Source organism: Chroicocephalus ridibundus, chromosome 8, assembly GCF_963924245.1.
Source record: "Chroicocephalus ridibundus chromosome 8, bChrRid1.1, whole genome shotgun sequence".
NCBI classification, from domain to species: Eukaryota; Metazoa; Chordata; class Aves; order Charadriiformes; family Laridae; genus Chroicocephalus; species Chroicocephalus ridibundus.
This window is the reverse complement of record NC_086291.1, coordinates 7,512,398-7,539,117: the sequence shown is the minus strand read 5'-3', so window position 1 is coordinate 7,539,117 and position 26,720 is coordinate 7,512,398. Positions and strand designations below refer to the sequence as shown.

The following is a 26,720-nucleotide window of genomic DNA, read 5'->3' as shown; positions in this document are numbered from 1 at the left end:
GTCAATATTTGTAGTCTTCTATAAAACCTTACCATTGTCCACCAAATAGATGACAGGAAGCTGATTGCCCTTGTGGTGTAAAGAGGCGCTTTAGTCTATCAGATTACCCAGTTTAAATAACGATACATAAATTGCAGCCTTTTCCCCAAAAAGTTTTGAGAGCTTTTTAAAATTTGATATTGCAAAATGCCTAGAAAGGGATTTTGGTGTGAAATCTTGGTCTGTGCTGCTTTCTTCGATGATGCTTATAACTGCTGTGACCGCATCGTTTGCCCTAAGCTAATATTTTTCAGGGAATTTTGGGGTTCTGGTAATGCTGAAACACTGAATTCCTCTATGCTCTGCTCAACGGTGCTTTTGTATTGCAGAGGAGGATGAGCAGCTCTGTAAAGCTTCCAGCGCTGTCTCTTCATACTTTTCCATCAGAGCTATGTTACCTGTCCTCCTCCCTTTCCGTAATGCAAATGTAACTGCTGCTTTGTGATTCTGAGCACATCTCTGCTGCACAACGTTCTGGGCTCCGTCTCGTCCTCTCCCCATTGGCAAAACTGCAAAAATTCCTCTGAGAACCACAACTAGGTTTAGCTTTTCCAGTATGGTTTTTCTGTCTTCCTCTCTCTTCCGTCTACCTGCTTTTTGCTCCTGATGTATTACACTAACACTTTGAGCAACTGGAACTCGTGACCAGAGCGCAGAGGATGGTGCATGGTTGTGCTTTTACGCTTTCATGCCAGTTCCTTCTTGCATCCGCAGCATCCTGTATTTGTAAGTGTCTATTTTCTAATCATACCATGAGTATGCCATTTTTAGTGGGCCTGTCTGCACTCCGTTTTTATGGTCATATTTAAACACCTCTTGGTTTTCCTTTTCTTGAGGTTTCAGATTTCAAAATGTATGTTAAACTTGAGATTAGCAAAGAAAATAATACCTTGAAAGAGTATCTGTGTGATGTGTCCAGTTGTTTTCTTTTTTCCTTCCTCTGGAAGAAACAGCATATTTATTGCTTGTTACTTTTGGCATCAGTATGAATCTGTTATCTCAACTGTATATGTGATACTTGGTGACTATTTGGGAAAGATGAGCTTTGGCAGTGTGAGAAAAAGCATATTGAAAGGGAAGAAATGATCAGAAGAAGTCTCACTCTAAGGAGGGGAGGGATACTGAGAAGTTCAACACATTTTTCCCACTGTTTTAACATGGAATTCCAAGTAACAATAAACTTGAGTTTGACCTGTTAAATTGAGAACTGTATTACTGGCTAAGGAAAATGGTTATATTTTTGTTCTTCTGGTTTTTGGGTTGTTTTTTTTTTAGTCCAAGCCAAAATGTAGTTTCTACCTTAATCTATCAGTTTCTGACACAGTTCAGTGTGATCTGCAAAGGCTTTTAGATGCAAATATACCTTGAAAGCTATTTCCACAGAGTATACTATATAAAGTATTATTTTGTGTTACTACTATTATTAATAATTAAATATTGACATTCTCTAGTGAAAACCCAGATACTTGCAGATTGTCCCACATTCAAAAATGGTTAATTACTAAATTACACGTTGTGTATGAATTCCCAGGGAGAGCTAATAGCGTCTTGTTCCTCTGTTTCCTTTGTCACACAAGTTTCCACCTGGAGGTATGTTTATGGGCTGAATATAAAGCTTGCTAAAAAAGCTTTTGAGCTTAGGTAACAGTGAAACAGCAGTTTAGTTGGTTTCTCAAGATCACAGGTTAATCTTACTAATACATTGTACACGGGAGACCATTTGATGCTTTTGGTTTTGTGTACAAGATTGGACTTTCTCTCCAGTGTCTGCACTGGAGTCTCCAGTAGGTACAGGGACAGCAGACTGGTCAAGCACCTGAAGAACAAAATGAGGGTTGATTTATACGTGTGGGTGGAAAATGGCATCAAGAGGAATATTAGTAGAAGGGAGAGTAATGACTGTGACAGCTCCAGAATTATGATACAGAGGAAATAAGGTGCTGAAAATATGTTCAACCTACTGACAGATGTGGGAGCTGCATGTGGTAGCAGGGTATTCGTCAGCAATGAAATTATAGCATTTTTGTAGTTTTATATGAAGCCCTGCTTCATCTTGCATGTTTTTCTATGTTTGAAAGGCCCTCAGTGACTTTAAAAAGACATTTATTTAGCCACGGAACAGCCCATTGATGCGTGACGTTTCCACCTTATTGGGCACTACTGATAAAATCTTTCCATTGAGGTTGGTGGCAAAAATCCTATCAATCTCAATGTAGTCAGAATTTCACCTCTGTCATCTGGTTACTTCTGTGTAAAGATACTACATTAGTGCTGCACTTGGCTGAGAAAATACAGGGATTTTGCATAAAAATCGGTGGAAGTTTTGTCAGAATGAAGGCTGCATAATTGACTGTATTGACTCTGTGGGTGTAATAGACTTTTTTCACTGAGTTCTGCCTGTAAGTAGGTCATGGGGAATGAAAATAAAATATGCATTTCGCTTTGTGACAGTATTGTGTATTTATAAGTAATCTAGTGATTTTGTTAACTAATTCTTGAGGTTTTTCTTTCATCCTGATGCCCATGTAGATGCCCACAGAAAAAAAAAAAACAAACAGAAGCATATCAGTATGCTAATTCTGGGGTGATATATTTTGTATATTCTGTCTTCCAAGTACTGCTGTGCGTGACCTAGAAATGCTAGTGGTAATACTGTATCGTGGAGCAGAGTTGTTAACTTGTTTATATCTAATCTTTAGATGCTATCAGGCTTAGGCTAGGAAAAGTAATCTGTTTTATGCTGTACTTTAGCATTTGGTATACGTTATGTAAACACATATAATCTCTTCACAACAAAGTAAATATTATAGAAACTCTAAATTACAAAATTTATTCTCTATTTGGGAAATTAATAGAAGCTGAGAGCATTTAATGTAGTTGCATTTCATTTGCCTTCTTATCCTCGTAGAATAGAACTTTTTGAAATCCCTGCCATATCTGACTTGGCAGTTTGGGAAATTCAGAGATAAGGGACTATTTTAGGAGCTGTAAAACATCGTTTTTCTGAATTACAGAAATTCCTCAGTAGAAGCAATGATTCTTGTCTTAAGTACTTTTTTCATTCTGTAATTTTCTCTTTGGTAAAATAATTGCTTTTCTTTCTTTTTCTCCTGTAGGAAAGAGTTCCGAATTTTCTTTTAGTAAAAAATGGATGTTAAAATATATTATGAATAAGCTCAACCAGACAGATCACCAAAAATGCACATCTTTAAAAATATTGTTATCATATTAAATCTCACTTTAATGCAGTTACATACTTTTCAAGTGTGCTTCTCTGAACTAGTCATAAATAGGACTGTGATTGGGTGTTGTCTCAGATATGCCTGAGATATCACAATATCACAATAAATGATACACGTGGCTTTCGAAGGATGCACTATAGACACAGAGGAGTGAAAGGTTAAGAATATGGGAACAAATTGTAATCGAGCTCATAAATACTAGTTCCACTAGAAAAATGTAACAGTAGCTCAACTGACGTAATCATGGCAAATTTGCAATGTTTCAGGCATTAATGATTCCAAGCTCTTGCATACAGCAGTGAATATATAGCTCTGTGTGGATTTAGCTGGTTCCATGTGCAAACGTTCGCTGGTAAATTGCAGTAAAAACTGACTTAATGATTCTGGCATTTAAAATAGAGAAAAGCAGAGGGACTGTTACTATTCTCTCAACTGCAGACAATATTCAGATTTTTGTCAATAGCTGATGCCCTAGTAAAATTTGAATTTCAGCTGACAAGGTAATTACGGCATTAACCCATCAGACTAAGAACCACAGTGAATATTCATGTAGTGTAGTGGGCTCCTCTATTTAATTTATTTTTCTAATTCGTGTAAAAACATTTGAATCACTTATGAACAGCTGAAGTAACGCCTTTATGTTTTTTAAATGCCAGATATTTCTCGTGTAGATGTCTCAGTGTTTCTTATTTGTCTTTTGTAATAGTTATTCTAGAGTCATCCTAGGAAGAAGTAACTTGTCTCTCTTGCACCCTGCCCTTCTTCTCTTTCTAGAAGTTCCGTGTCACGAGGAACCAGATACAATTCCTCCATTTTTATATAAGCACAGATAATAGTGAAATTCCTTGCACCAGATAATAATTGCCTTATTCCAAATATGCTGGCAGAAATAAATTCTGGAGTAGCTTTTCCATAGGAAGTGGAGGGGGGGGTGGGAGTGGAATTAACTTTAAAATGGAGCCTGATCAAATCCTGAAAAAGGTTGGAGTGATTTCAGGGTACTTGAGACAGGAGCACAGGAGTAATGAGCAAGGCGTTCTTGTCCCCTGACTGCTGAAGAACGGCTCCAGCATTTGCTGATGGAGAGTGGCTGTTATGCTGTGTGCATCACAAACATTTTAGCTGTAAAGATACTAGAGCTTTTGTCTTTGGCCAAAGTTGCCCTCTTTAAATGAAAAACGGCTTGGATATCTAGCTTTCCCTACAGATGGGGGGGATAATCATCTCTGACCATTGTGTGTAGATTTTTCCCATAAATTGTTTCTGGGTGTGCTGGCTAATCTCTTTTTTGAATGTTCCCATTGATTTTTATTTTTTTTTCATCAGTGATCTTTTGGCAGCTGTTCAGTTCTAAATCGCTTTTGCCATTAGAGGGCTTTTACTTGCACCTAATCTCACAGCAGCCATTTTGATTAGATTTAATACAACTTTTCTCGCAGCTTGCTTTACTAAAAACTGTATCCCTGCTGTTTTCTCCATGGTTTTCTTAAAAGAGTGTATGAAGGAGAGCCAGGAGGATCTGCTGTTGATGGTAGATGATCTGACAGTTAAACCAGTGTCCTGAACAGAGAGTGCTTCAAAGATTGCAAAGCTGTGTGTTTCCCTGCGGTAAGGAATCTTCTCATGGTGATGTTCCTGGATTTATCGTGGCCGAGACTTTGTCTCAGTAGCAAGGTTGATGAGATTCAGGTGTTCTACCTAAGGATTGATCACGCTATGCCGTAAGTTTGCAATGTCTAGTACATGAGGAAAAAATACAGCTTTTTTCCTTCTGCTGAAGCCTGGTAGAAAGAGCTATAAAAAGGCTGTTGGAGGAATAGAAGCTTCAAAAGTTTAGTTTATTTATGAGCACAGGAAAGTCAGTTCAGTTTTTTGAACTGTACTGATTGGTTGGTTTCTAGGTCTTCCCCGTTCCTGTAAACCTTCTCTGTTCTGTTGGTGCTTCACAAACAAGTCTTAATGTGATAACCTTCATTAATGGGCTACTGTATATTGAGATTAGTATTGAACTAATACAGTGACCTCTCTTTGCTGGCAGTATGGAAGGTCATAGGAAGTCTGTTGCAATACAAGGATTAATTCACTGGTCTGCAGCTTAATTGTTCCTTTTTTAGTTTAAATAATAGTGCTCAAAAAAACTTGAGCACACGATTTTTCTGTCCTGTGAATGACTTCCTAGCTCCTCAGGGACTTGTACCCCAGTTTCCCAGTAAGATATTCTTTGGGAGTGGGAGGTGGTTGATTAAAAAACTGCAGAAAAACAGAAAACAAACCCAAGAAACCTTTACACACATTGAAGTATGTTAACCACTGGCACTTCAAACACACATTTGAAAAGCTGAAGTATTGATACATTTGAAGTACTGATAGATTAATGGCATGGGTAACTAGATGTTTACTGTTCAGCGGTGACTGGTGTAAGAAGCATAAGGTTGATTAATATGTGTCAGGACTAGGCAAAGGGGCCTCTTCTTGGTAAGCAGAACCAAAGAAGCTAATAAGCATTAAAATTATTGTCAGAGGAAAATACACCTGATTCTAATTGACTAATTCAGTAATTGAAATTAGCGTTCAAGTGTAAGCTATGCCGTGAAAAAAGAAGGGGGTGTTTGTGTGTGCATGAGTGTACATGACGTGGAAACAAAAATTGTAATTTGCACATTGCAAAATGTTATTTGGCTTAATGCAATCATCTGAGCAGAGTTCACAGGGTTTCTGTCCCTTCATCCAATCTAGTTTCACTGCATTATAAACTTCTATACATACTCCGCACCTACTTCAGATTTTCAATTAAAATATAGAGAACTAGTAGGAAGAGTCCTTGTAAGTTAGTTCTTTCTAATGAACTTTTGAGAGCATTACAAATGACAAAATCCAGCTTTTTAATAGTTGGTGCAGTTCCTGCAGGAAAGTTATTTACCTGCTGTTCCAAGTAACATTTAATTACCGTAATTTCTTCCTACAGGCTTCCTTTGTGCGTATGAGAACACTTCGAGTAGTCACTTTCCCTTAAGTGCTGTTTTTATTTGTGCAGGTTAATGGTATCATTACTAGAATACCTGTGGCAGTTGATCACACTTTACTATTTTAAAAAACAATGAATAGGGATTGACTTGTAGTATCTGTGAAAATAGATATTATTTTAAAAAACTAGCTAGATTTCAAACGAGGCTTTTACTTTTACCTTGGGTGTAATGGAAGCTTTGCCCCACTACTTTGTGAGGCCGCCCCATCAGTTAGACTCGGAGCAAGTTTCTGCATTAAAAAGACATTCTTACTTATTTCTCACAAACACACAAATTGTCAGTTCTTTCTGGATGGTTTTGTTCATTTGACATAATTAGTGTATATATACTGAAGTAAACAATGCAGTATGTTCATCTTCTTTTCGGTAGGGTTTTCTTTGGGGAGCCTTGAAAAATCTACAGCTTCTTCCTCCTAAAGGCAGAGGATCATAGGAGAGAGATTCTTCTGTGGTTTTCTGATTCTCCCTCCCTCATCCTTCCTCTGGCCAATGAAATACCCTTTATAGAATGTGTGGAAAAGTAATAAATAATTTCCTAAAGGAGAGTTTATTTAACATATTTGAAAGACTTGTGGTGGTTTTGAGTACAGATGGGGTTTGAGCTGCAGAATTCCAAAGAATAAAAGCAATGGAAACATAAGGTTGAGAAAGGGAACATTGAAAACAAAGCATTTTGAGGCTGGAGAGTACATTTCAGTATAATAATTCACAGATATTTCCTCTGAACTCCGTAACAAATAAGTCAGATAGGAATCTTAGTTCTCTGATTCATAATAGGTGCTAGCTCACTTAAGCTTTCCTTGCTTTTAGCAGGCTTCCTGTTTCTTTTAAATACCTTCCACTTGAATGAGGAACTAGAAACAATTGTCAATACCTATTCTAAATCTGTATATGGGCCTGTTTGTTTACAGTCTATTTAATGGCTGTGGATTTTTCTCTTCTTTCTTCACCTGGAGTCCACTGACTCTGCTCATGTGTTCTTTAAATGCTGTTAGAGCACAGCAAGGAACTCTTTCAAACTAGCAAAGTGAAGGTGACATGTCTTATTACAGCCTTATTCAACATATTCATCAACAACCTGGATGAGGGGACAGATTGTACCTTCAGCAAGTTTGCTGATGACACAAAACTGGGAGGGGTGGCTGATGCACCCAAAGGCTGTGAGGCATGGACAGGCTGGAGAGTTGGATGGAGAGGAACCTAATAAAGTTCAACAAGGGCAAGTGTAGGGTCCTGCACCTCAGGAGGAATAACTCCATGCAACAGTACAGGTTAGGGGCTGACCTGCTGGAAGGCAGCTCTGCAGAGAGGAACCTGTGAGTCCCGGTGGACAACAAGTTGACCATGAGCCAGCAGTGTGCCCTTGTGGCCAAGAAGGCCAACGGTCTCCTGGGGTGCATTAAAAAGAGCGTGGCCAGCAGGTCGAGGGAGGTTATCCTCCCCCTCTGCTCTGCCCTAGTAAGCCCACATCTGGAGTACTGTGTGCAGTTCTGGGCTCCCTGGTTCAAGAAAGACAGGGAACTGCGGGAGAGAGTCCAGCGGAGGGCTATGAAGATGATCAAGGGCATGGAGCATCTCTCTTATGAGGAAAGGCTGAGACCTGTATCTGTTTAGGCCAGAGAAGAGAAGACTGAGAGGGGATCTTATCAATACTTACCAATATCTAAAGAGTGGGTGTCAAGAGGATAGGGTCAGGCTCTTACTCAGTGGTGCCCAGTGACAGGACAAGGGGCAATGGGCACAAGCTGGAACACAGGAAATTCCATCTCAACATGAGGAAAAACTCCTTTACTTTGAGAATGGCAGAGCACTGGCACAGGCTGCCCCAAGAGGTGGTGGAGTCTCCGTCTCTGGAGATATCCCAAACCCGCCTGGACACATTCCCACCCAGCCTGCTCTGGCTGACCCTGCTTTGGCAGGGGGTTTGGACTAGGTGATCTCTGAAGGTCCCTTCCAACCCCTACCATTCCGATTCTGTGATATGTCTCTGTTGGGGGCAGTGGGAAAGAAAAGCAGTATCGCGGTAAAAAAGAAAAAGAAAAAAAAAAAAGGCGATGAGAGTCTTTCGTCTGTTTTGATCTGTTCTTCATCTTCTTCAGCTCCTCTTCTCTTCCTTGTCCCCCCAGTCCTTGAAAGCCGTCCACTGCATCCTTTAATCATCACTTATATATTGTTTTCTTAACTATCACCATCTGCAACTGACAAGCAAAATCATCATCTTTTGTCATTACTTCCCGACTTGGATTCTTAATTAAAACTGTATGGTGGTCCATTGCAGATATATGAAAATATTATTGTGTGTATTGTTGTTAACATACGATTCGGGTTCTATTCAGTTTTAGAGGAGGATTGCCTTGAGTTTAAAAAATGTTTATTATGTATTTCAGATTATTCTTTGTGCTTCATTATTCACACTGGTGACCTGTTAGAGTTGGAGTTTGTCCTCTCTTGTGAATCCATACCTGAAAGGCTAACTTATTCAAAATTACTATGTCCACACTGAAGTAGAATTACTGGATGATTTATTACAGGTTGAACAGCTTCTTGTAACTAAGAAAATTTAAAAATTACTTAATGAACTAAGTGAGGAATGTCTGTGCAAGCTCTTTTCTCATGTATGCTCCTAAAGACAGACAAGGGACAGATAAGCAAAAATAGCAATAATGCACAACTTTCTCATATTTATCATATTCTTATATTTAGAATTTTTCATTTGACATATATCGTACAGAGTCATTAGCAGAAAAAAATTTCTATCAGAGCATAAAAGCTTTTTGCTTGTATGATTACTTAAAACAAGTCTCCAGTACCATAGAGTAGATTAACACAATAATGTTACAGAAGAATAAACAGGATATTAAGACAACTGTGGAATTGTGTCTTTGGTGACTTAACAAAGATAGTATGGTTTAATTTCCATATTTAGTGAGGACACTGGATCTGTTTGTTTATGGCTTTTAGTATGCTGCATGTAATTTAACAACATTTTTTGAATACTTTTTCAGCTCGAGATGCTGATGAGAGAGAGAAGTGGATTCATGCTTTAGAGGACACCATTCTCCGCCACACCCTCCAGCTTCAGGCAAGTTTCACTTTCACTTTTAACTTGTTTTACTTTCTTTTTTTTTTCAAAGCAATGAAATACAGTGGCATGACTGCTAATTTCAAACAAATCCAGTATAACATCTGGTCATTCTGTAGCCTATACAATCAGACATAGTAAGACATCGGTATAAATACTTGAGATTAGGTTTGAGTCTTTCTGTTACTATTTTCTTGTCTTACCGTCATGAAAAGTCAGCATGAGACTTCCCTTTGTTAACTCATATTTTTAATTGGTGGTTCCAGACTTAGTGTTGTATGTTTAGTTCTTTTTTTTTTTTTTTTTTTTTAATGGGAGTTAGTCCTTTTTAGGTCAAGCCTGTTGTGTGCTTGTACGCCGCCTAATTTTGAAATTAAAATGAGACAGCAGCATTGAACCTCTTTCTGGATGACAAAAATGGTAAATAGCTTATGTTTGAATCCACTGTGTAAGCTGTGTATCGGCAGTTTTCTGGTTCTAAAAACAGATGGCTAGACTGAGGATGGTTCGTAGCACTAGTTATCCAAGATCAGCTTCTGGCACCATCCTAGACTTGGACATGTCTAGAAGACTTGCTAAGCCTTTATTTTTGCCCTGGGGAGAAACCCAAACGCTTCATGAAAGGGATTTTCTCATACTTGGTTTGTACCACAAAGCTGTCTGACGACAGTGTAGAAATCTTAAAACGGCTATTGATTGTTTTTGTTGAATAAAGGTTTGGTATGCTTCTGGAGTATGGCAAGAGAATTAGGTCTTTTAGCGATTGACACTGTGTGAAGAAAGACACATTAAAATACCAAATATCACAGAAAGAGAAGCAGCTTACAAAGACTGATTTAGATGACATTTGGCCTATCTAGAGAGTTAGAATAAGCCTGATTTTATCCCATCCAACTTTAGGCACTTTTGCTATCTTAGTTAATTTACTTTAATTTCCTACTAAACATTGGCTTTCAGCCTTTTTTGACTTATTAAAGACCGCTACATATTTTCTAGTGGATAGCAGATCCCTAGATAAAAATTCAAGTTTGACAATCAGCTTTGTATCCCTAGTAACATGTTGTGAATATTCTAGAAGTAATCTCTCCATCTGGACACAGTAGTTAGTTGACCACAGACTGAAGAACTCCGCTCTGCAGATTGTAGTTTTATTGGCAGATGTAGATTTCATGATTGCAGCTAATAATGGAACTGTTTCCCTTTACATAAGCTGTTCACATTCCAGGAGTTTTTAAAACAAGTAAGGCATATTTAGATTAAAAAACCCACCTAAATTAGTAGTTTTTCTGGTGATATTTGACGGAATAATTCAAAATCTGGAACTGATTGTTAAGAAACATCATCCCTCTTAAATATATCCAGCATTGAGCGCAATACCTCACAGGCTTTTGTTGTGTGCTCACCTTTCATTTTCAAGCACCTTCTTCAATGTGCTGGTAATAGAAGCTTTTCTGTTTGCAAGGCCCTTATTTTTAGACTAGCTGGAATACTGTTCACTTACATGCCGATTCAGGAACTGTCAAGGCTCACCGTCTTCATTGACATGAGCTGCCAAGCAAATATTAATTTAAGAATTTAACAAGCTGTTATGGTTTGAAAAACCCACAACAATTTATTGTTGTTCAGGCAATTATTCCATCACCCGATTACCTGTCCCCACCTGGGAAGAGGAATCAGGAAAAAAACAAGGAAACCCGAGGGTTGAAATATAAACAGATTTAATAGAATAAGACTGGATAATTAACATTAATAACACTGAAAAACCAATATTGATCCCAATACCAATACAAAATATACGAGGACTGTACTCGGCCCATTCTCTCAGCAGGAAGCTGTGCACTCCCGGCAGGGGACAGCAAATGTCGGACACTGCGAGTGCCGGGGCTTCGGGAGGAAGGGAAGGGCTCAGGGGTCGGGAACCCAGCAAGGAGTTCTTGGGATCATAACTGTCGCAGGCGAGAGAGAACGTCTCTGCAAACTTTCTAATTTATATTGAGTTCATGGTATGAAATAATCCTGTTGGCAGCTTGGGCCAAGTGCCCAGGTCTCGTTCCTCCTCATCCCTGCACCTGGTGAGCTCAAAAACACTGAGACCTTGAAACCCGCACACCACAGCTAGCCATAAAGTAAATATTTTCACAAATTCAGACGCTAGAGTCTTCTAAAAGTGCGGTTTCTCCAAGCATTAGAAGAGAAATTAGTCCCGTGTCGAGGAGACTACACCTCCTTGCAAAATGTCCGTCTCTCACGAGTTAGAGCCGTCCCGGTCGCGGTTCGCCCTCAGGGCGCTGGTGCCTCAGCAGTGGGGCCGGGCACCGGCTGCCTCCCCGGCAGAACCCCCTGGCGTCTGACAGCCGGCCAGGCCCGCCCTCCCCTCGCGGCGGGGCCGTCCCCCCTCCCGCCGACCGCCATTCTCCGGAGGGAGGGGCGCGCGCCGCCCGCCCGCCAATCGCCGGCCGCCTTACTCGTGATGCGAGGGGCGGGGCCGCGGGGCCCCCCCCGCCCCGGTGGTGTCGGGGGGGTGGCCCTTGCCCGCTCCCCCCCGCCGGGCGGCCAGCCAGCCCCGCCGCTCCGCTCCGCACGGAGGGATGGCCGGTGTGAGTACGGGGGAGGGATGGATGGGGCCGGCCGGGCGGGGGCGGGCAGGTGTCGGGGCTACCGGGTGCCCCTCAGGGGGCAGGTCCCCTCCCTGACTGGAAACCGGGCGCTGCCTCCTCCCCGCGGCGGCCCGGCGGCTCCGGCCGCTGCTCTGCCCCGCCCGGGGGAGCGGCGGCGGAGATCGGCGTTAAGCAGCCCCTCACCACCGGGGGTGGGGGGGCTTCCTGCGCGGGGGGGCTCCGGGTGAGGCTTCGGCTCCGTCCCGGAGCGCCGCTGGGTCGCGGTGCCGCCTGCAGGGATGCTCTCAGCCCGTTACAGGAGCCCGTTGTGTGCAAACACGCCTTTGCTTCGATTAACATGTAAAACAAAACGCCACTTCGTGCACTTGATGTTCTTTTGCTTTCCTTTTTATTTGGACGATAAAGTCAAATGAGTTTTTCGGGAGGATTATTGGCTCAGCGGGCGCGGAGGGGGGTTTGAGTGCTGTCGCAGAGATTATTTTCTGTGAGGGTATTTTCTTAGATTCTTAGTTTCTGTCGCAAGCAGAAACATGTGGTTATCTGTCATATGAAACCTTTATGCATCTGGTTTTGTCCAGAATGATACATCTTCTCCGAGTCCTTTCAGGTTTTCGTGCGGCTTTCAGTCTGCACGTTCAGGTCCTGGAGCTTTCAAGTTTGGAAAGTCAGACTTTGGTTAAGTAAGTTTTCTTCATAGTGTCAAACATGCCTCTGTTAGACGTGAGAAAGTGTACTGAAACCTGGGTAGCTGGTGTGTTGTGTGAACCGTATCGGAAAGGATAAGGAGTTAATGCGAGGTGGAGAGGTGAAGTGGTGTCTGGGTGTTCTCTAGTCTGATTAGTCTTGCTAATTTTATTTTTGCCTAAATGCCCTGCTGTGTTGTCCTTCAGTCTTTATAGTGGAATTGTTTTTGAAACACTTAGTTAAACACACTTCCCCCACCCCAACAAATCTAAGCTTGCAAGAAAGAGCTACAGTCGAGGAAGTGAGGAAGAATGAGGAAGAGCTGATTCATAAATATATAGAATGAGTAAAGGGATCCTAGCCGGCCAGAGGGCTGACCATTAGTAATTTTGTATTCAATTGAAACAAGAACAGGGAGGAAACATTTCAGATAAGCTTGTAATCTAATTTCTCTGATTTTTGAAACTGGAGTCTGTTGTTCTGCTTTTCTGCTTGCTATGTTTTTGTATGTTCTTATATTAAAAACATGACTAAAAATATGCATAGTTCTTCTAGTATTAGCTTTGTGTATTGAAAAGTTGTTGAACAGTACATGGTGCGATAGTATTAGAAGTACCTTTCTGATTCCACTGGTGTTTTTTGCCTTACCCCTCCCAAGATGTCATTGTTGTGGCATTGCCAGGTCAGTGGCTTTGCAGTGGCAATACATCACTCCGCTCTGGTGAGACCTCACCTAGAGTACTGCGTGCAGCTCTGGGGTCCTCAGCACAAGAAGGACATGGACCTGTTGGAGTGGGTCCAGTGGAGGGCCACAAAGATGAGCAGAGGGCTGGAGCACGTCTCCTATGAAGACAGGCTGAGAGAGTTGGGGTTGTTCAGCCCGGAGAAGAGAAGGCTCTGGGGAGACCTTATAGCAGCCCCCATACCTAAAGGGGGCTACAGGAAAGCTGGGGAGGGACTCTTTGTCAGGGAGTGGAGTGATAGGACGAGGGGCAATGGTTTTAAACTGAAAGAGGGTAGATCTAGATCAGATATCAGGAAGAAATTCTTTACTGTGAGGGTGGTGAGACACTGGGACAGGTTGCCCGGGGAGGTTGTGGCTGCCCCATCCCTGGAAGTGTTCAAGGCCAGGTTGGATGGAGCTCTGAGTAACTTGGTCTAGTGGGAGGTGTCCCTGCCCATGGCAGTGGGTTGGAACTAGATGAACTTTAAAGTCCCTTCCAACCCAAACCATTCTATGATTCTGTGATCAGTTGCCTCATGCCCACAAGAGGTAAGGGGAAGGGTGTGCGTGGGGTGAAGGTATGTTGTGTTTTGGATTTCTTATTTGCCTGGGCAGAGGTAGGAGGGTGATATTTTCTTTCATTCCTCACCAAAATCTTATGTCAACCAGCAATCCCATTCAAACAGCAAGTGCTTCGAGTCTTTTTGTTTAGTGTAAATGTCCTGCTTTCCTCATCAGTCTTCCAAGTGGCACCCTAGTGCTACATGTACTTTTTGGCTCTGGAATTCTCCTGTGTGAAAACCCCTTGAATATAGATCATGTCTCTTAGGGTCACAGTAACTTTCTTCTCTGATCAGAAAAGTGCAAGACCACTGTTGAAATATGAATCTACCTAAAAAACACCAATAACTATACTCTTCTTATGCCTAAAGAGAATTCAGTAAAAAAATAATAAATTTTAAAATTCTAAATGGGTGAATGCGTGCATGTATCTTGGCAGTGTTTTGGTAGTGTTAAAATCCTGTCTGTAGGAGTCATGATCACCCTGAGCTGGAGGGATGAGCTTTGCTTTTTTTTTTTGGTTTTGCCTTTTTTTTTCTCTCCCCCTGCTCCTGTTAGCTGAAGCTTTCACACTCATTCTTGCCTTAAATCCCATGTCTTGAAATGTACTTTTCCCCTCTGCTGCTCTAGTGCCGCTAGAGCATCGTGGTAAGTGTCTTAAAGCGGCAACTAGAGAGGCTGTTGAGAATTGCATAAAAGACAGCTAACTGCCAACTTGATTTAAAAAATAAATAAAAATACAAAGCTGAAACTTGCGTATTCTGCAAGTAAGTTGTCTTTCGTGCTTTTGGAGTAGGTATGACGGTGATAATCCACATTAGAGAGTCTTGAAATACTTGCAGGCTACAAAGGATTTCCTACCCAAATTTATGAAAACCCTTCAGGTAATGCCCCAAACTGTTTCAGCCTCTAAGTGGACTCACTGTAGAGACAAAGGAACTGAAATTGCTGTCAGCACAAAGGTGGGCTGTTTCTTATCACAATAAAAGTGAAAGGAATTTAAAAAAAAAAAATTAATTGCTCTGTAGCTTGATACCTCTGTAATTTAAAGCAGATATTTGCTTCGTAAGTAGCAAATAGTAGGGTAAGAAAACGATATTCTAAGAAGTGGATCTGGGATGGTTGCTGTGAAGAGTGATACAATGGCTTAAATATTAAGAATTACACCATGGCTTCACCAGTCCTTAAGAGCTGGTACTGCTGCTGGAAGCAGTCCTGTTTTGCTTCTCCTAGCAAACGGGAAGAGGCAGTGCGACAAGAACAGCTGAATTTGGAACCGGATTCAGAACTGACCCAAATTAAAAATACTTTTCCTGCTGCCCCCCCTTTCCCAGTTTAGTTTTAACCCGGATTAGTTTTGACATTGAGTTGATTGTGTGGTAAGGTAAATGTTTATGCTGACTCAAAAGAAAGAGCAGAGTAAGGGTGAGAATAAACAGCAGGGGAACTGTTGTTTCTGGTTCACTTATGCCGATGTAAAGTGTCTGTGTTGCCAGCAGCAGTTCACTTAGTATAACAGGATTTTTGATGACCTTTCTAGAGCGGCAGACAAGAATAAAAGGTAGAGTAAAACTTTCTTATATGTATCTCTTAAGTATATTATATTGTTACTCACTGGCTTTCCAGCACTACTTCTAGTGTGAGCCAAGAACGCTCACGTAAAACTCAGAACAGGTTCTTTTTAGATTAAGAATATATCCGATATAGATGTGTTTCAAGTGCTGGTGGAAGAGCATAGAGTTGAGGCATGCTTTCCTTTTTCAAATTTTGGTAACAAAGTAACTGTGATAGTGATAAGCGTGTTATCTACGTCCATAATAAATTATGTAGGCAAATGAATGGGACTGTAGGATATACTTAGTATTTGTGAGGTTTCAGAATTGGAACGTGTGCTTTAAAGACAGAATTTTACATCATTATGTAAATACTTCTGGTTTTTGAACTCTGTTTTCCTATAAGACTTGATAATGTCTATAGCTTCACGGTCTTTGCTAAGCATTTAGTGGTTTGCAAAGCAGAAATACTTCTATTTTATTTTATTAGAAGTGCTTGTGTTTGGAAGGCTCGTGTGCCTTACAGAACTCATACATTTATTTTTAAACTCATTTTGAGACATTTACATTCTGAGCTTTAAATAATGCTTAAAAATCTAGCAGAGGAAAAAAATATGGTTGTCTTTGCCGCAAATAAAAAGACAAAAAGGTGCTATTGTTTAGTGGTTTAGTGTTTGCTAGTCCATTTGTTGTTTTTCTTACTAGTCGATTTGTTGTTTTTCTTCATTTTTCTATCACTGGTTCTTACAGGCAATGTACTATTCAACAAAATCAAACGTGCTCTAGGCAGGGGGATATGTTTCCCATGAGGTATTAAGGATGGAGGGAAAACACTCTTATTCACTTTTTATTCACTTCCACAAGACTTTTTTGTTGGCCTTGGAATCCTAATTAGGTGAAGAATATGGCATAAATATCTTCAAAAAGATAAAAAAGTCTGCTCTGTACAGCGTTCTCTTTTCCTCCCCCAATAAAGCTATTTCACAAGGACAGCTCTCGTCAAGTCTTTGCTGTTGCTGCTGTCTTTTTCATTGTTTCCCTGCCTTCATTACTGTTCGTTTTCCACAGAGGTCGTTATTGTAATCCTTTTATTTGAGAAATATATTTGGATTTGTCTGGTGTGCTTCTTCTAAGGATGATGCGATCTTTTCATCCCCTCCCGGTTTGAAAGAACTAGTTTAAATTAGGCTGGAATTACTTCTCAGCATCGACAAGTTTTGAATACAAATGCATTAGTGATATGCGTGACTTCTTTGGATGACAAGGAAACAACGTATAAATTCCCTTTGTGCTAGTAGCTCTCTAATGGAAATAAGGCTCATAATATGTATTTTTAATTGATTTATATTTTGTTGTTGCCCTCCTCTTTACCCCCTCCAAAAAAGTGTCATGTATGAAGGGAGTAATTTTGCAGGACTCCTAGCATGAGTTCTTTACTCTACCCCAGATGAGCACGTAAACCCTTTCCTAGGGGATAACCATCCTGTCTGCTCACTCCATGTTACTGGGTAACAGGCAGATGACACTGGGAGACTGATAATTTGGTAGGTCAATGTGCTGCTGGGCCCCACTTTCTCCTTTCTACCTACAAACATTAGGATTGGCAAGTGTCCTGTAGAGCCTAGCCTTTAAGCTTTTGATAGGTCCTGAAGGGGACATCCCAGAAGTTGTAGGAGGGAGGGAGGGATGAGAGAAAGAATACTATCTTACCTTTTCCTCTTTTCTCTAGAGTTGTTATCAATATGGGTTTCTCTGTGGGGAAGAGTCAGGTACCAAATGTATTTTTTGGGGAGGTGGTGGGCAGACTAGAAATTATATAAATTACTTGCTTCTGCAGCTATTTCATCTGGTAGTATAACTGTTAATACCTTAAAACCTACATTAACACAGAGTAGTCATTATTTGAGTAAATAAAAGTGTACTTACCGATAAATCTAGTTAGTTAGTGGAAAAACAGGTTATATTACTTTAGATTGGTACTGACAGTAAGAAGGAATCAGCGTATTTCTGAAGATCTAAAGTAGTCTGGGTTCCTGTTCTTTTTTGTGATTTGAAGATACTTATTTTAGAATCACAACATAACTTCAGTTGGAGAAGACCTTTGGAAGTCACCTGGTCCAAGCCTCTTCTCCTTGCGAGACCAACTTCTACGTTAGATGAGGTTGCCTAGGGTCAAATCCAGTTGAGTTTTGAGATCTGCCCTCCAGGGGTGGAGGTTAGACATTACCTGCAGGCAGCTTCTTTTGTCTGTTTATGAATAGGTGAGCAGCATAGAATACAAGTTTCTCATAAAGATTCGACTGCTAGTTCAGATGTGCAGTTTCCTAATTTACATGTTTAACAAGCTTTTAAATGCCGTTCTATTGACTCTGCTCACCCTTTTATTTTGAAACCTCATTTCATACATGGCAGGGGAGGGAAGAAAGGGGAGAAGGAGAAAGGGTCTTCTTTTTTTCCCTACTGTGTCTTTGGGTGACCAGATAATGAAGAAATAAGGATTTGGTATGCAAATCTGCACTTAGTATATCTGTTCTTTCTAAATTACTGCTGGGTTTGAAAAATTAATTGATTTTGTTTGCTATTTATACATGTTTCCTTCTGTGCTGTTACTGATCTTCATATTTTTAACTTTCTAATTATTTGGTTTTCAATTATAAAACTGTGTGAGAACTTACAATTATTAACCTAATCTCATATAACCTAGACTCGTAAATTTGCTCACTAGGTTATCAAATTTCATCTAAACTGTCTTTATACAAACCAAGAGCAAACTAGTGAAGTGCTACAGGTTTAAGTACCTGTACTTCTTTTAAAAATTATTTTCCATGTTTCACCTCTATACTATGTCAGTTTGACACTATACTTGGTTTTATGGCTTTATTTTTACATTGATTGAAGATTTAACTTTGTAATAGAACTTTTTAGGTCACAATTTTCACTTTGTGTTTGATGTGGATGTCTGCTCAGTTGTGACACTAAATGTTTTAATCAGCTTTTCCCGTCATGCTAAGAGGCTGAAAATTAAGAATGGCATTTTATCTTTAAGCCACCACTAAAAATACCAGGTTGTTACATGTTAGTAGTCATAGACTGATGTCTGAAATAAAAATCAGCATTTTTATCCAGCATACAGATAGCTTGCACCATAAACTTTCGTAGAATGGTTTGGGTTGGAAAGGACCTTAAAGATCATCTAGTTCCAACCCCCTGCCCTGGGCAGGGACACCTCCCACTAGACCAAGTCACTCAAAGCTCCATCCAACCTGGCCTTGAACACTTCCAGGGATGGGGCAGCCACAACCTCCCTGGGCAACCTGTCCCAGTGTCTCACCACCCTCACAGTAAAGAATTTCTTCCTGATATCTGATCTAGATCTACCCTCTTTCAGTTTAAAACCATTACCCCTTGTCCTGTCACTCCACTCCCTGACAGAGTCCCTCCCCAGCTTTCCTGTAGCCCCCTTTAGGTACTGGAGGCTGCTATGAGGTCTCCCCAGAGCCTTCTCTTCTCCGGGCTGAACAATCTCAACTCTCTCAGCCTGTCTTCATAGGAGACGTGCTCCAACCCTCTGATCATCGTCACGGCCCTCCACTGGACCCACTCCAACAGGTCCATGTCCCCCTTATGTTGGGGACCCCAGAGCTGAACACGATACTCCAGGTGGGGTCTCACCAGAGCAGAGTAGAGGGGCAGAATCACCTCCGTCGACCCGTTGGCTGCACTGCTTTTCATGCAGCCCAGGATGTGGTTGGCTTTCTGGGCTGTGAGCGCACATTGTTGGCTTCTCATCAGTCAACATCCCTGAATCCTTCTCCTCAGGGCTTTCTCTCCACCCAGTCTGTATTTGTGCTTGGGATTGCTCTGACCTACGTGCAGGACCTTGCACTTGGCCTTGTTCAATTTCATGAGATTTGCACGGGGCCACCTCTCAAGACTGTCCAGGTCCCTCTGGATGGCATCCCTTCCCTCCAGCGTGTTTACTGCACCACACAGCTTGGTGTCGTTGGTGAACTTGCTGAGGGTGCACTCAATCCCACTGTCCATGTTGCCGACACAGATGTTAAACAGCACCGACCCCTGAGGAAGGCTTCTCGTCACTGGTCTCCACTTGGACATTAAGCCGTTGAGCACAGCTCTTTGAGTGTGGCCATCCAGCCAATTCCTTATCCACTGAGTGCTCCATCCGTCAAATCCAGGTATCTCCAATTTAGAGACAAGGCTGTCATACGGGACAGTGTCAAATGCTTTGCACAAGTCCAGGTAGATGATTTCAGTTGCTCTTCCCTTATCCACCAACACTGTAATGCTGTTGTAGAAGGCCACCAAATTTGTCAGGCACGATTTGCCCTTAGTGAAGCCGTGCTGGCTGTCACTGATCATCTCCTTATTTTCCATGTGCCTTAGCATAGTTTCCAGGAGGATCTGCTCCATGATCTTGCCGGGCACAGAGGTGAGACTAACCAGCCTATTTTCCCTGGGTCTTCCTTTTTTCCCCTTTTTGAAAATGGGGGTTATTTTTCCCCTTTTCCAGTCAGTGTTGACTACCAGCTGTACAGACAACTGGGTTTTCAACAAGGAAATGGAATGCTAATTTCGTACAGTTTCAGATCCAGTTTCAGTGTAACTTAAACTTGACTGGTTTTGAGGGAGTGTCAATAGTTTCTTGGTTGAGAGGACTCTCCCTTCTGCCTCTTAGTTTCTTTTTGATAACTTGTTACACTGGGTGGTTTTTTATCTTTTCTTAGTTTCTTGGCATAATCAAAATGGTTGCTTTCTTACACCATTTCTAAATTTGAAATTTGTCCAGTGTGGACTGTCTAATATGGGTGAAGTATCTTTTTTTTTTTTTTTTAGTGCTGGTTTACAACCTAATCTGTACGGATAGATTTACTCATGTAGAACTGTTGTCAAGATCTGGGTGTTAGTCTGTAACACAGTTTAAGATCTGGCGAGCGAATAAAGAATAGTATCTTCCACCGTCAGTAGATGGCTTTATGTTTTAGGGTGTGCCTGATACTGCGCACCCAATTGGACAGATGTGAGTAAGAGCAAGTCATTCCTCTATTGGATGCAAATGTTCACACCTCTAAAGAGCCACCAGTAAAGCTCTTCATATGATGGCCCATTATCATACAAAAATAAAATAAAGTACCTGCACTGACAAAGCAAACCATATCAAAGAAAAATTTATGCTAATATGGAATTTTAGAGGTATGGATTGCCCATCTTCCCCTATACAAAATGTTTCTTCCCCACTGTCTGATCTTTACGCGTTCAGACTCTTGAGATTCTCAGCAGTGAAAACAGCACAGTTGATGGTTTCATAAGAGTTTGAAGATGTTATATTTTAGATCAAGTATTTAGGCTAGAAGGAAAGTCTTGTCGCTGCTGTGATGTTCTCAGGATTCTCTTTCTGTTCTAACTGAGGTTTGCTTCTTTACCCTGCATGGGTTTTTCCTCCTATGTGTTTAACTTGCATTGCACAATTTTTTTAAGCTGGGAGTGCTTCAATATTTGTTTTGCAGTTCTATTTGCATTAAAGGTATTATATAAATAAACCTTAAATGCATTTACATAACATATGTGCATGAAGTCATAAGTAATCAATTTCAAGAATCTTCTCTTTTCTTTCCCGTCATTAAAGATATAGTAACCCTGTGTGAGTTTGTTCAGGTCTTTATCATGGTTTATCAGTTTAAAGGTAGGGATTATGTTATATGCAAGTGTGCAAGCAAGAATATATAAAAGTAATCACTCTTATGGCACTGATACTTTGTCCGTGTTGGTGTATGTGCAACAAAATATAAGAAATCAATTATAGTGACAAGGATGCAAATCATTAAAGTTGCAAAGGAACTAGGGCAACCAGGAATAATAATTCCGATTTTTTTCAGCTCAAAGGTGGGTCCATATCTAAGAAGAGATTTAGCACTTGTTAGTTCAGTTCTTAGCTAAGAAGCTGTGAGTTGAGCAATACTGTCTGAGGTGTGAAAAGTGCAGTCATCCAGTTGGGTATGGTTTTGTCTTCCTTAGCTGAAATGTTAAAATATGGAATCACAAGACAGTCTTCAGAAAAACTTGAATTCTCCTTTGTATTTTTCAAAGAAACTTTGATTAGTGTAATGTAAGGAGATTTGTTCAGTCATAAGTAATGAAATACCGTGGCATATGATGATTATACCCCCACTGAAAATGTGTAGCAATTTACTGTTACTGATTCAGCTGTAAATAAAAGACAAATGTGTTCAGCTCTGTGCCTGTGTTTGCATATGGCAGGATGAGAGGCAAGGCAGCATTTTACCAGTCAGTTGTCAGGCAAAACCGTGTTTTTGTTATCTCTTTTCTCCTTTGAAACTGGTAATTATATATTTGATTGTTTATTTATTTATTTATATCTAGGGCGTGGATTCAGGATTTGTTCCCAGCGTTCATGATTTTGACAAGAAACTCACCGAGGCTGACGCTTACTTACAGATCTTGATAGACCAGTTGAAGGTATGGTAATGAACTGGTGTGTTACTGTAAGTCTGCTTTTCAGAGCGGATTTCAAGGTCTGTTTGAAAGGAAGCTCAACAGAGTGTCATGTTTTATGCTTGGCACGTGTTCTGGTCAATGCGGGAGGCAGAGAGAGCTCATCTGGCTGAGCTGACCGTGAACTGGAGAAAGCATACCTTTTTTTATCTATGAAGTTTGCGGATGATTGAATTTTACTTTCTCCCTCGCTTAGGATGTTACATAAATTCTAACTGCTTCTGAAATTAAGAGATTTTTACTAGAAGTATAAGGGCTGAAATAAGCCGAAAATGGCTTTCTCTTAGAATGGATTTTAGGATTGTTAAAATTAGAAGGTTAGAAAATTAGAATAGCATTCTATATGTAAGCCATATAGAATGGCTTACAATGGCTGAAAGATTCTTTTGTGTATATAGCTTCATGGACATGGCAGAGATTACTTCAGTTTAATTTTAAAAACATAATTAAATCATTGTATTGCTCATAGCATTTTAGAATTCATCTTGAGAAAATTTTGTCAAATAATATGTAACTGCAGTTGCAAATCAGACTTTGTTGCAGTAGTGATAGATCATCCGTTCTTTGTCCTTGAGTGAAAATATTCTGTAGAAATTTTGTACAAATACAGTCCTTTTGCACTTTGTACATGTATTTTAAGAGTAGGTGGGAAGGTGAGGAATGATGAGGTTGTATCTCTCAGTGCTCACCTTATTGGGAAAAACAGTTTTTGCTGCTGGTAAGGACACTTTTCCCCATGACTCAGGAGGCTAAAATTGCTGTTAAGATTGCTTCAGTTCTGCTGGTTTGGGGTTTTTTTTCCTGATATAACGGGCAAGTATTGCATATGGGATATTCAGCAACAATTCGGTTGTGGGGGAGGGTGGAGAGGAGGAAGAGCAAACTAATAAAAATGGAGGTAGGCAAAAGAGATGCAAACACAATTCAAGGCTAAACTGCAAAGACTTGATCAGGAGTTAGCTTTATCTCCCGCTCTGGAGCCATCTAGCACGCTTCACTGAAGGAAGGTATTTAAATCTTTTAAAATCTTTACACCTAGTTTTTATTTCAGGCCAGCTGAGGGGAGGGGACATAGGAGTTAATTAATAATGAAAGAAGAGTGAATTTGGGGATGGACAGAGACCAAGACTACAGTCTTTTTTTAGAACCAGAAATCAGCCCCCAAGGGAAAGGGAACACGTGAGTGCGTTTTAGGCAGGCAGCTGAGTGAAGAACTCTAGCTCGCCTACTAAAAATTACAGCCTGTTTTCTGAGCAAGGGTGGATGTGATGAACTTTTGAGCGTTGCCCTTGATCTTTTTTTCTTCCTTGAGCAACTTTTACTTAATGGTTATTTGTGCACCTTAGAGAGCTCTTGGAGGCAACTTTTAATTGTTTCAGCTCAGCTTGTGTTAAATACACATACAAGCTTTTCGGTAAGAGTTTGTTTCGCTTTGCTTAGCTGCATCTCATATTCCACTTTTAAGAAAATAAATAGAAGTTAATGCTGGAAAATCACTATATACCTTCCCAAAAGAAGTGCTTACAAATCTTACATGATTTGAATCATGTCCCTGAATAACAAGGTACCTGGAAGGGCTGATAAGGATTGAGGCTGTTTTGGTAAGCACTTTATACGGCCCAAAGATCTTTGCTAGAATAAAAGAAAGGCAGTTTGAGGTGTTCTGTTGGGTGTCGCTTTTATTACTTAACCTGACCTTTTTGTTCAAACCGTGTTAGAATCATGCTGAGCTGTGGAACTAGCCAGGATCCAAGACTTGGTCTCTTGCAGGATGGGATAATGTGACAAATTAGTTAAAAACTTGTTACATCACAAATGCTGTAAAGAAATATTAGGCAAAGACTGCTTTGGGTCAAAATACCAGGATCATATAACTTAAGTACTTATTAAATGCTTTTGGTCTTGAAGTTTTGGTGTTTATGGCTGATTTAACATGGAAATATAACTTCCAGTATTTTCACAAGTATGTCTTTCTTTTAGCTCTTTGATGAAAAACTCCAGAACTGCAAAGATGATGAACAGAGAAAAGCAAGTACATTTTGTCTTAAGTATTGCTTATTTTGTTTAATCAGATGGTTTTGTGCATCAATTTGCTGTAGGCTTTAGAAATTTAAACATTCTTGGTCTATTTTCGTATTCCTCAAGCTGTCAAAATCACTTAAATCAATTTGAATAACTGATAACGTTATTTGTGTTGTGAATAGGTGGTAAACAGAATTTTTAGTAATACTGGATCATAACATTAAAAAATATTTCAGTCTGTAAGAAATGATTACTTCTCTGTTATCCAACCATCTAAAGCATTTTTAACTTAAATTTGCTATTTTTTCATCTTTAACAAGGATGGCTGTTTAATGTTTGTAGGAATAGCAAAGCTATTCAGAAAGAAAAACATAAATACTAAGAATTATGTATTTCACATAATCGGTCTGCATTCTGTGACTAGCCTGCCATGTGTCGGAAGTCTGAGAATACCATAATTCCTTCACTTTAGGTGAGGATGCCAGAAATGTAACTTGCTGTGTGGGGAGCAGTACTTTTTTAGCGAGGTTGTAATTCACTTAAGTGTTGTGGTTTGGTTTTTTTTGCATCCCCTTCAATTTGATTTCAAAGTCAAGTTTGCCGGTCAGAACTCAATCAGTATATTTCAGAAAGGCCAGCACATACCTTTGGTGGTGTGTGTTTGATGTAAAGTAGGTGCTGGTTTTGTATGTTAATTTGTGTGATGTGCAGGAGAGATTTAACAATTCCTTATGAAGCGTTTATTGCTGAGGAGCTGCCGTTTTTTATTTCAGGAATGCAGTAATTTCAATATTATAAAATAGTGGTGTATTTCATCCTAGTTTTTTGCCCTGTCCCCAGTTTCACTTGTGAAAAACAAGCGGATGTTCTCTTGGTGTTTGGTTTTGGTTTTGAAGAAAAGTTTGATGCTTTGTATGGTTAGTTTACTTTTTTATAATGGTTATGACCTTTCATGTGTTATTTATCCATCTTGTTTGATGCGTTAGTGGCGTCTTAGGGACTTCACAAGTGATGGTCTTTCTGGAGTTCTTTTGCATGTACAGGCTTTTAAAATAACTTTGAAGTACAAGCGTTCTCTGTGTGAGTATTTTTAATCTCTAGACAAATTGACCAAAAGAGTAAGATTTTGTATTTCTCCTTTGGTGCCTCTTACTGGGAAGAGTTCTCCTTCAATTTTGACCTCTCTCCAGATGCTACTTTGCAGATCAGGCAGTACTTCTAATCCCTGGAGACTTTCTGCATGTTGTGCTGATTTCTTTCTTTACCTCTGCAAGGTATCTATGGAACAGACAGATTGACTTTATAGAGAAAGCAGGAGGCTTGTTTAGAAGAGGTCAGCTTCCTCTGGTTTTAAATCTTGATGAGTGTTACTATTACTATAGATTCCATTTATTATCTATTAAAATTGAAAAAGACTTGGCAAAGCGCTTTTTTGATCATGTCTCTTCCTGTACTAAAGCAGCTAAGAGGCTTTTTGATACTGTATTTAGCAGTTTTTCTATTTGTTTATGGAATTGTGGTTCAGCTATCAGACTATGAGCTGAGTGTAACCTGGAGGATCCTTCCATCCAACACATAGTTTTTTTCCTCTGAGGAAACAAGATTTGGTTATTTGAATGTTACACACTTCCCAAGTAGCTGAATGTTGTTTTCTGCAACTGTTTATGGCCAGGCATTTAAAACCTGAGCTATTGTTTTTGCAAGTGTACAGAGCATTGGATGAGCTGGTTTTTAGATACAGAATATTTGGCCTTTTGAAGATAATGGTGTAGGGTATAGGTTCCGAGATGCTTCAAGATCTTTTGGATATCTTCTTCCTGAGACATGTTAGTCTCTTGAACTTGGAAGGTGACAGTGCAGATGTACACTTGATGAATTTTGAAGACTGAGAAATATTGTGATTATCATGAACTGCCTGCATTATATTGATACTCCTGGCAGAACTGTAACTAGCACTGTGTAGTGGGATTGTACTGTCTTGCAAACATATGATTACTAGCAGTGCTGCCAGTTTTGCTGAATCTGCTAACGGAGTACAGGGTATTCTCTCTATAATTTCTGGATAGGCCCTTGGAAACTAGGGGTGCTGAGGTTTTTCCCATCTCAGATCTTCTGTATGATCTTGCACAAATTACCCTTTTGTCTGTACCTATTGCTTGGAAAATTACAAATGGGTGGTGGCGGGGGAAACAGCGTGGTTGAATTGCATCATTTGGCCTGACATCACTTTCAGATTTTCAGCAAAATGATATCAGTGAAGGGAATGAGATAATAGTTTATTTGGTGTGTAAATACTCTATAACATGTTGGGGGGAAAAATAGATAAAGAATAATCCAAACTGCTGACAGCTGCCTACAGTTGGCTCTAAAGCTTTGAGGCTGAATGATTTATTTCAGCTGCATTAATCTTTCGTCTCACAAGATCAGTATGTTTGGGTACACCGCCTATTCTGTTTTGGTGCTAAAAGGCTCAGAACTTCGCTGCTGTCATTATATTTAAAATGCTTTTTTCAATATGTGTTGATAAAGTTTGGACTGTAAGTATAGCAGAGACATGAAAAGCAAACAAAATAAAGGAGTTTTTAGCTGTTGGCATATTTCTTTGCTAGCAACAGAAGTAAATGTATTATAACTTTGTG

General features: G+C 40.1%; 1 protein-coding gene across 5 annotated transcripts in view; it reads left to right on the top strand.

Moving 5' to 3' along the window:
- The window catches only part of OSBPL9 (oxysterol binding protein like 9), a 65,622-nt gene that overhangs the window by 17,753 nt on the left and 21,149 nt on the right, over positions 1-26,720 (top strand). For 4 of the 5 annotated variants that reach the window (XR_010072168.1, XM_063343104.1, XM_063343103.1 and 1 more), the window contains 3 exons: positions 9,312-9,388; positions 21,928-22,023; positions 24,040-24,087. Coding sequence is in view for 4 of the 5 variants with exons in the window: in XM_063343104.1 (XP_063199174.1) it covers positions 9,312-9,388; positions 21,928-22,023; positions 24,040-24,087 (221 nt within the window). In the remaining variant the exon portion in view is untranslated. Of the gene's footprint in view, positions 1-9,311; positions 9,389-11,847; positions 11,986-21,927; positions 22,024-24,039; positions 24,088-26,720 lie in introns of those variants that run through there. The other variant, XM_063343106.1, reaches the window with a different exon arrangement.